The sequence below is a fragment of the Nicotiana sylvestris genome, chromosome 9, assembly GCF_000393655.2.
Source record: "Nicotiana sylvestris chromosome 9, ASM39365v2, whole genome shotgun sequence".
In the NCBI taxonomy this organism is placed as follows: Eukaryota; Viridiplantae; Streptophyta; class Magnoliopsida; order Solanales; family Solanaceae; genus Nicotiana; species Nicotiana sylvestris.
Genome location: NC_091065.1, coordinates 157091557 through 157101408, shown reverse-complemented (window position 1 = coordinate 157101408; position 9852 = coordinate 157091557). Strand labels below are relative to the sequence as shown.

Genomic DNA, 9852 nt, shown 5'->3' with positions numbered 1-9852 from the left:
ATCTGCATTTCTTGCATTGCATAAGGCTACCATTCTACCTTCTGGAACTATGCTCTGTCTCCACCTGCATTTATTACATTGCATAAGGTTACCACTCAGCCTTTAGAGACTAAGCCCTGTCTCCACCTGCATGGCTGAAATATCGCCACTTTATTTATGCCTCGCATGGCTGAAATATCGCCACTTTATTTATGTCTCGCATGGCTGAAAGATCGCCACTTTCATCTACATCTTGCACGGCTGAAATATCGCCACTTTTATTTTTCTTGCATGGCTGAAATATCGCCACTTTCTATTTACATCTTGCATCGGCTGAAATACCGCTACCTCGTTTACATTTTTGCATGGCTGAAATATCGCCACTTTCTATTTACATCTTGCATCGGCTGAAATACCGCCACCTCATTTACATTTTTGCATTGGCTGAAGGATCACCACCTTCTGCATCTCATGGGCTGAAAGATCGCCAAATTTTCCGAAGGCATCATTGTTCGGAGGCACCATTTTCATAGCCCGAGAACGCCATGCCATGGCTTGAGGACCCCATTTTATCTTTTGCATATCATTATTCAAAGGCATCATAGCTCGGAGGCATCATCCTCATAGCCCGAGAGCATCATTTCATGGCCTGTGAATCCTTTATTATACGCTTCAAGGCCCAGGACGTCATGGTCTGAGGACGTCATCTTAACCGTTCAAAGACAACATTCATAGTCCAACGGGAACTTGCATCACGTTTAAAATTATGCACAATATATGTTCGTATTGCTTATTTGTAGGTAAACCGGTTAGCAACAGCCATCTCAGCAGGAGCGATCTCGCTCCAGTTCCCATAGCCCCACTAGACTATAACCATCCACCCCAACCCGAATATCTCGTCCGTTCTTGAAAAAATCTCCGTCAACATATTCCGTTGATGGATCCTGAACTACATATGGCTTGATTCCTGTAAGACCAGGGATATCTAGGCAGCTCAGGAACCAGAGCACGGTCATATTCTTCAAGCCGATTCATTCGGTTAAATTGGCCATCATATCTTTACCCGACAACTCTTTCATCCTTCCCGGGTAAAGAGGGGCAGCTGTTGGTACCCAATTTTTCCCTGTATATTTTTCATATATACAAAATACTTTCAAAATAACATATGTATGCATATATAAGCATGCCCAAGTGTTTTAGTATTTTTTTCCAATTTTTAATAATTTTCAATTTATTGCTCATTTTAGCAGTATAAAAACCAATAATTATTCCCAAAATTATCAGTTTGGTGGATAATTTATTTTATTTCCCATATTTATACCAAAATATAGTTAAGGTAATTTTTATATATATTTACAAATTTATTTAGTAATTTTAAAGCTAAATTGCATATAATTGCAATTCTAGCCTACTTTAAGATTTATTAGCATTTTTATAATCATAAAATTGGTTTCAGTATATTTAAATTAATATTTATGTGTTATTAACTAATCCAGTGCTTTTAATTTATTTTCAAAATCATTTTTACTATTTTTGTAAAATAAAAGGGAAAAACTGGCTATGTAAATTTTAGCCTCCTTTCGTTTCAATTTTAGCCCCATTACATTTCAATTTTAACCTCCAATTGAACCAATCTTAACCTCCAATTGGACCAGCCCAATTTCAATTTTAACCCGACACCCTTAACCCGTTCACTAACCCGCCCAACCTCTCTTTTAATCCAGGACGTTGATCGTTTCGATCAACGGCCACGATCGTCCCTTACCATTTTAATTCACCTAACCCTACCCTAATCCCCCATTTCATTCTGATAGCTGCCTTTGCATACTCTCCTGTCCCAAAACTGTCTCGAAGGTTCCTCGGAACCCTAGTCATGTTCTACCCTTTTAAACCACACTTTCACCGGAATCCATGGCTTCTTAGGCCATGGATGGCCTGTACTCACCCTCCTCCACTATTAAACCCTGGGTGTTTGAAGTTTCGAGGTCCAACCTCGATGGTGTCCTTTCAGATCTCTATAGATCCAAGGTTCTATGGCCTTTCCGGCCTGGCTCCGACGTATTCAGGCATCAAAAGCCTATTTCTGACCTCTCCGACTCAAGATCGGACCTTCTTCCAAGCCTTTCTAATTTCTGGGGTTTCTCTGAAACCCTAAGATATTCGAGGTTTTTCTCTGGTTGTTTTCTTATATCTATGCTACATTTGTGTTCTACTAGAGTTTTTAAACGTTTTCCCCAAGCTTTTCTTTCAATATTTGTTTCTCTTCGATTTAGGGTTTCTGGAAAAAAAATGTTAAAATGTTTTCTGACTCTTCTTCTTCTTTTCTTTGTGTGAATCTATCTATGCAATGTTGTATGTTCTCTTTTCCTACCTAGCATGTTCTTCTCTTGTTTTTATGTTTGCCTTATTATGCATGTTCTTCTATTGTGCTTCGTTCTTCCTTCTATTGGTTCCTATATCATGCTCTCACATGTCTATCTTATATGTTCCTTTACTGTATTTTTCTACGAAGCTTTTAGTCCTTTGTTTGCCTTTACTAGACCTTTGTTTGAGTTCTAAACATGTTTCATCTACTGTTTCTTAAATTTATATCACCTCTTTTCTCTTTTGAACTTGCTTAAGTTCCAAGATTTTCTTAAGACATGTTCTTTATGCTTCAACTCAGTTCTGTATTCTATTTGCCTCGAACCTGCTATCCTATCTGTTTGTTTTCTCATGAGTCTCTGAAAGAGATCTCTGAGCCTGTTTCAGTCATTTGTCTTCTCGTCTCTGCATCTGATTCGAGTTGGGAAACCCTAGGGTTTGGGGGTTTTCAGCGAGTTTGATCTTGTGTGTGGACCGGGGTTCTATTATGGAACACTGGACTCTCTTAAACTAATCCTGAGTCTATGTATTGAATTTGAGCTCTTTGTTATGGCCCTTAGCTTTTCTATGATAGACTTTTTCCTACTTAGCATGACAACTCTTTCTTGATTCGCATGTCTGTACACTTTATATATGATGAATTCTTCCTTCAAAAAAGGGTTTTGCCAATTTGTGATTGATTCAGAATTCCTTTTAATAAGGATCGATTTATTGTTACTGATTTTTCTTTAATTAAACCTTTCTTCACCTTTTCTGGTTGGATTCATTCATACCAAAACTCAATTTCTGATTTTTACTGATTGTTGATTGATTATCTTTCCTTCTTTGCACAAACCATGTTGATATCAAACTCTTTCCTTAAATAGTTTCTGTGAATCTGCCCTTCTTGTACTACTTTGAAAATTATTTTGATCAAACTCTTTCCTTAATTATCTTGCCCGTTTGAAATCAGATTCCCTTAATTGAAGGGAGACCTGATGTGATTGATTTCGAAACTATTTTCTTATCTTTTTCTTACTTGCTTTCTGCACTATAAAGGGCACGACCCTTCTGCACTTTTGGGACACTTCTAATTCAATACTCTTTAAGACCTTGAGTTCAACACTTACACAACACTTATTGAACACTTTCAATTTCAATACTCCTACATTCTCAATTCAACACTCCACTCTCTTCTGAAATCTTCTGGCTGTGTGTTTGCAATTTGGCTTTACTACTGCTCTTCTCTTCTTATTTCCTTGAACCCGGTATGTTCTAATTCAACTTTTGGCTTCATCCCTATGTGTTTGCTTTACAGTTTCAACAATCTTATCTACTTTGTTGTTTATGTTCTGTATTGAATATAATGTTTTCTTTGCATCTGTTGCTGTGTGAATTCCCCATACCCTTATTCCCTTCTACGTGTTTGAGTTAAGGTTCAGGCATGGCAGTATCCAAATTTCTGCTCATGTCTGGACCTGATCTTTTAATGGATCCTAACTCCCAAACAATGTGTCTAACAGGCTGGTTAAGGGTGTGCCAACACTCCTAATTGCTGAATATAACCACCAGCCTGTCTTGGCCTTCCCCAAAATCCCCTCTATGCACTTGCACTCTCTCTTAGATTCTAAGTTCTTCCCCCTTCCTATGAGCCTTGTTTTGGGACCTTGAGCTCCCTCTGAACTTGGACATTTGAGGGGGGGGCCTTCCACACTGCACTATAATCCAATTCTGCAATATATTTGGGTGTAAGCACTGCCCGGAGTCCACTTGAGACTCTTAGGGAACTATGACACATCCCAAATAGGAGAAAGGCTTTGGAATTTGATCTTTGGAGTTGGTTTACTTCATGCTTCAAACAGAAGTCTGAATCAGGCTCTCCTTGGTTGGGATTTTATCTTTCTGATGTAATTTTTACTTTCTTTTCTTCATTCTGGGCTGTCATAATTTGTAATTAACTCATGGGGGCTTATAGTGAATAGGGAGGGGTACTCATGTATGCATAAGGGTAGATATCATGCTTATTAGGTCTTTATTTCTGCAAATCATGGCAAGTTCTGCATTCGGCATCTTTGAAATCCTGTTTTAGGTTCTGCACTTCTACATTTTCATATAGAAATCCTGTTTTAGGTTTTGCACTTTTGCATCTTAGAAATCCTGCCTATAAGTTCTGCATATATATCATATCACTAACTTTTGCATTTCTGCATCTCATATAGAGAACATGACTATAGAATTCTGCGTTTTGCCTGTCATATAGAAAGCATGTCCATAGGGTTTCTGAATACTGCATACGTATCCATCACTAGGCAAAAGATATATAGGCTTAAATAATAAAAATCAGCATTTTAGACGCCATGCCTATAGGATTTCTTCATTTTCGTAAAGGTTAAAATCAGTCACACTTAGAAAGAATGCCCATAGGAATAAGCAACTAATCTGAATCCATCAACTTGCCTATAAGTTTAAAATCAGTAATAGCATAGCTTAAATGCTTGCAGAACTTATGTTCCTGCTGTTAACAAATCTTCTTCTGAAATCAGTATCTTTCTCTTGTATTTAGATATCATGCCTATAGGTTTCACCTAAGCAAGCTATAAGGTAAATTAGCTAATTGAATCAGACTCTGTTAATTCCTACCAGCAGGTAGGTCTGATTCTGGTTTTTTCTCTGAAATGTGTAATAGACCAGTCTGCCTCCTTAACATTTAAGTTTAATTCAGACCATAACCAATATCTGCAAGACATGCTAAACAATCTATTTTTAAGTGAGGAGGCTTGTCTGAGCCTTTTAAATCGTTATGTGTTTCCCATATCTGCCTTATGTGTTTTTGTTTAGTCCCAAATGCCTCCGGGACTGATATGATTGGGGCGGGTACTAGCATGCAATAAGTAAACGAAACCATTCCGCGTTTAATACCTCAACGGGATGGGAAAGGGTAGATATGGATATGATGACCAGTGCGCTAATACCACGTGTAACCCCTCTTCTGAGAAGTGATTACCAGGTATTGCATTGATGTGATCCATATTATTTATAAACCTAGGACCCCCTTCCCTTTACTTGTTTATTTTATTACTTTCAAAATTTCAAAACTCCTTTTTCTCAAATTTCAGCTTCCTTGTTTCTTCAAACTTTAACTTATTTGCAATCACAATGTGACAACCCCTCATTTTTGAAACCCTTATTTGCTTATTTATTGTTTGTACTTAAGTCATAATTGTAGCATGGCCGGGAACCACATTAGTGGATCTTTAGAGGTGCCTAGCACCTTTCCCTCGAGATAATTTCTAGCCCTTACTCAAACTCTGGTTTTTCTAAACAAATTCTTCCTAGTGTCCTAATGCACATAATCATTAGGTGGCGACTCTTCAAATCAAAAAACCCAATTCCCAAAAGGGAACGAGTTGTCCTCCCAAATGTCATAAACCCGATTTCGCGAGAAAAAGGGGGCGCGACATAAAATAATTGTTGGAAGTCTTGAGGGAGCATAGGCAAGCTATTGGATGGACCATCGCGGACATCCGAGGGATTTCCCCTGGAATTTGAGAACACAAGATCCAATTGGAGAGTGAGACAAAACCAAGTGTGGAACACCAATGACGATTGAACACGTCTATGCAAGAGGTGGTAAAGAAAGAAATCATCAAGTAGTTGGTTGTCGGGGTAGTCTATCCTATTGCTGATAGTTCTTGGGTGAGCCCGGTGCAATGTGTGCCGAAAAAGAGAGGCATGACCGTGATTGAAAATGATAAAAATGAGCTCATCCCAACAAGAACGGTGACCGGATGGAGGGTGTGCATGGATTATCGGAAGCTTAATAGTGCCACATACAAAGACCATTTCCCTACGCCTTTTATTGATCAAGTGCTTGATCGGCTAGCGGGAAGATCATTCTATTGCTTTCTTGATGGATATTCCGGCTACAACCAAATCAATATAGCATTGGAGGATCAAGAGAAGATGACATTCACTTGCCCTTATGGAACTTTTGCCTTTAGTCAGATGCCATTTGGTTTGTGCAATGCTGTGGCTACTTTTCAAAGATGCATGATGTCCATTTTCTCCGACATGGTGGAGGATTTTCTCGAGGTTTTCATGGACGACTTCTCGGTGGTAGGTGACTCTTTTGAGCACTGTCTTAACAATCTTAGACAAGTGCTTAAGAGATGTGAAGAGACCAACCTCGTGCTCAACTAGGTGAAATGCCATTTCATGGTGGATGAAGGCATTGTATTGGGGCATAAAATTTCAAAACATGGCATATAGGTTGACCGGGAAAAGATCGAGATTATTTCCAAGCTTCCTCCACCTACTTTTGTTAAAGGTGTTCGAAGTTTCTTGGGGTATGCTGGGTTCTGTAGGTGTTTCATCAAGTATTTTTCCAATATTGCAAATCCTATGTGCAAACTCCTTGAGAAAGATGCAAAATTTGTGTTTGACGAGAAGTGCCTCAATGTCTTTGAGGAACTAAAGCAAAAACTCACCACGGTACTTATTATTGTCACACCCGATTGGTCTCTTCCATTCGAGCTTATATGTGACGCTAGTGGTGTAGCTATTGGAGCAATGCTTGGCCAACGTTACAACAAGGTTCTCCACCCGGTCTATAATGCAAGCAAGACACTCAATGGAGCGTAAATGAATTATACGGTGACTGAGTAAGAACTTCTTGCCATTGTATATAACTTTGAGAAGTTCCGGGCTTATTTGTTGGGATCCAAGGTGATAGTGTACATAGATCATGCTGATCTTCGCTATCTCATAGCAAAGAAGGATGCAAATCCTAGGTTAATTCGGTGGGTCTTGTTATTGCAAGAATTTGACTTCAAAGTCAAGGATCGCAAGGGAACTCAAAATAAATTAGCGGATCATTTATCAAGGCTTGAAGAGGCAGGGAGACCAAAGGGAGATCTTGAAATCAATGATGCATTCCCAAATGAACACATATTGGCACTATCTAGCACTTTTTCTCCTTAGTATGCCAATATTGCTAACTATTTAGTTAGTGACCTTATTCTGGATGTATTGGAATCCTGTCAAAAGAAGAAGTTTTTGAGAGACTGTCAGCAATACTATTGGGAAGAACCATTCTTATTCCATGTTTATGCTGACAATATCATCAGAAGGTGTGTTCCAGAAGAAGAGATTATGCCAATTCTAAAGGGATGCCACGACTCGCCGGTTGGGGGTCACCATGGGGGAAATTGAACGGCAGCTAAGGTGCTAGAATATGGTTATTATTTGTCGTCGATCTATCATGATGCCAATCAAATGGTCAAGGCTTGTGACCAATGCCAAAGACAAGGATCAATCTCCAAGAGGCATGAAATGCCAATGCACTTTGTGATGGAGATAGAAATCTTCGACGTGTGGGGAATTGATTTTATGGGTCCCTTTGTAAGCTCTTGTAGGATGAAATATATCTTGGTAGCTGTAGACTATGTGTCCAAATGGGTTGAAACAATTGTCTTACCAAATAATGAGGCAAGAAGTGTGACCGCATTCTTAAAGAAAAACATATTCACTTGATTTGTCACTCCTAGAGCCATTCTTAGTGATGGTGGGTCTCATTTCTATAACAAGGCTTTCATGGGGCTACTAGAGAAATATGACGTCAAGCATAAGGTGGCCACACCTTACCATCACCAATCAAGTGGCCAAGTTGAAGTTTTCAACAGGGAGATAAAGAGCATTCTAGCAAAGACTGTTAATGCAAACAGGCACGACATACAAAACTCCTATTGGCACTTCTCCTTATCGGTTAATCTTCGACAAAGCTTGTCATCTACCCGTAGAACTGGAACACAAAGCCATGTGGGCTCTGAAGAGGTTGACCTTGGAATGGGCTGAAGCTGCAAATTTGAGGTTAACACAACTCAATGAAATGGAGGAATTCTATTTCCATGCATATGAAAGTGTAGCTATGTATAAAGAAAGGATGAAGTTCGTCCACGATGAAAAGATCTTGAAGAGGGAGTTCAAGTCGGGTGACTTGGTTTTGCTCTTTAACTCAAGGCTCAAATTATTTCCAGGCAAGCTCAATCAAAATGGTCCGGTCTATTTAAGGTGGTAAATGTCTCTTTTTTTGGAGCTGTGGAACTAGAATCGGAGGATGGGCTCCGAACCTTTAAAGTGAATGGCCAGCGAGTGAAGAACTACTTGGGCACAAATGAAAAAAAAACATTTGGTGGAGCAGTTGGCTCTCAAAGATAGTCTGTGCTCGACCAATGAGTGAATCCAAAGGAATGCCAACTTCGTCGTGCCGCGACGTTAAATCAAGCGCTTCATGGGAGCAACCCATGTGTGGTAAAACCCTTTTTGTCCTTTAAATTTTTAATTTTTGTTAGATAGCTTTAGTTGAGAAATTTAAAGTTTGTGTTAGAGTGCAGGGGATTCACAAGATCATAACACGGGGTAAGATTGCATGGGAAAGGGAAGAAAAATCACCTTAGGAAGTTTGCTACACATATGCGGTCGCATTTTCACTATGCGGACCGCATTGTGGTCGCAAACCCAGGCAGTGAGTTTGGCAAAAATTGGTGACAACAATGTGACAAGGAGGTGCACTTTGTGGGCCGCATTTCTACTATGCGATCGCATAGTGCATCGCATTTTTTGCCCTCCAGAAACTCAATTGAATCCACCGCATAATGTTTATATAGTCACATAATGTGTTATGCGGTGACTTACCCATCACAATTCTCTCTGGTACGTCCTTCGCATCAATTCAAACATTCACACCCAAAACAAAACAAAAAAATAAATTATTTTTTATCAGAAGAAAAAAAAAAGAAAAACAAAATAGAACGAAAAAAACAAAAGAGAAGGGAAAAACGGCTAGTTGAATCTATGTAAGTAAGAAATCACCTGAGAATTCATCTCCCAAGTGTGCTCTTCATCTATCACTGGTATGTACTTCCTTTCCCGCTTTGTTCCATGTAAATTGTTAGTTTAAATTGTATTGTGTTTTTCTATTTTGTGTTTCCTCTAGTTTGTTCATTGTTCCTCTGTGTAGTTGGGTCTCTGTGCATATTCCTTTGTGATTTTGGTTATGTAGTGTGTTTTTGGGTGCTGGGTAGTAAAAATTAGGTCCGCCATTGTTGAGGGTTAAGTTCAATTGTTGGGAGCGATGAGTTTTGCGGCTCGCATAATCAAAATGTGGTCTGTATTTTTGCCGCAAAAACGAACCCTAGCTGGCTAAAGAAGACGACAAAATGCGACAAATTTGCGATCGCATAATTGATACGGGACAACAAAGTCACCGCATACTGAGGCAGACTACCCAGTTTTATAGCATGTTGTTTGCGGCCATTTTGCAATCGCATATCCAACTTTGCGATGGATTTTGCGATCGCATTTTGTGATTTTGTTTTCTGAGCAAACAAGTATGTGATGGTTATGCGAACTGCATAATGGTTATGCGATCGCATAACCCATCACATACTTAGATCATTTGAATATCCTAAGAGTTTGCGACAAGTCTATGGTCCGCATAGTGGTTATGTGACCGCATAACCTGTCGCATTC

General features: G+C 39.3%; 1 protein-coding gene across 1 annotated transcript; it reads left to right on the top strand.

Moving 5' to 3' along the window:
- Nucleotides 1-7596: 7596 nt before the first annotated feature.
- On the top strand, nucleotides 7597-8538 carry LOC104224243 (uncharacterized). Its single transcript, XM_009775852.2, has 3 exons — nucleotides 7597-7816; nucleotides 8046-8268; nucleotides 8358-8538. The coding sequence occupies exons 1-3, from the start codon at nucleotides 7597-7599 to the stop codon at nucleotides 8536-8538; spliced, it is 624 nt and encodes a 207-aa protein (XP_009774154.2).
- The last annotated feature ends 1314 nt before the right edge of the window (nucleotides 8539-9852 follow it).

Bases quoted from the DNA above. Each gene is read 5' to 3' on its own strand.
- LOC104224243 (XM_009775852.2), top strand. From the start codon at position 7,597: ATGGTCAAGGCTTGTGACCAATGCCAAAGACAAGGATCAATCTCCAAG. The intron at 7,817-8,045 runs GTGTGACCGCAT...TAATGCAAACAG, and splicing joins ACCAAATAATGAGGCAAGAA to GCACGACATACAAAACTCCT. The intron at 8,269-8,357 runs GTTCGTCCACGA...AATTATTTCCAG, and splicing joins ATGTATAAAGAAAGGATGAA to GCAAGCTCAATCAAAATGGT.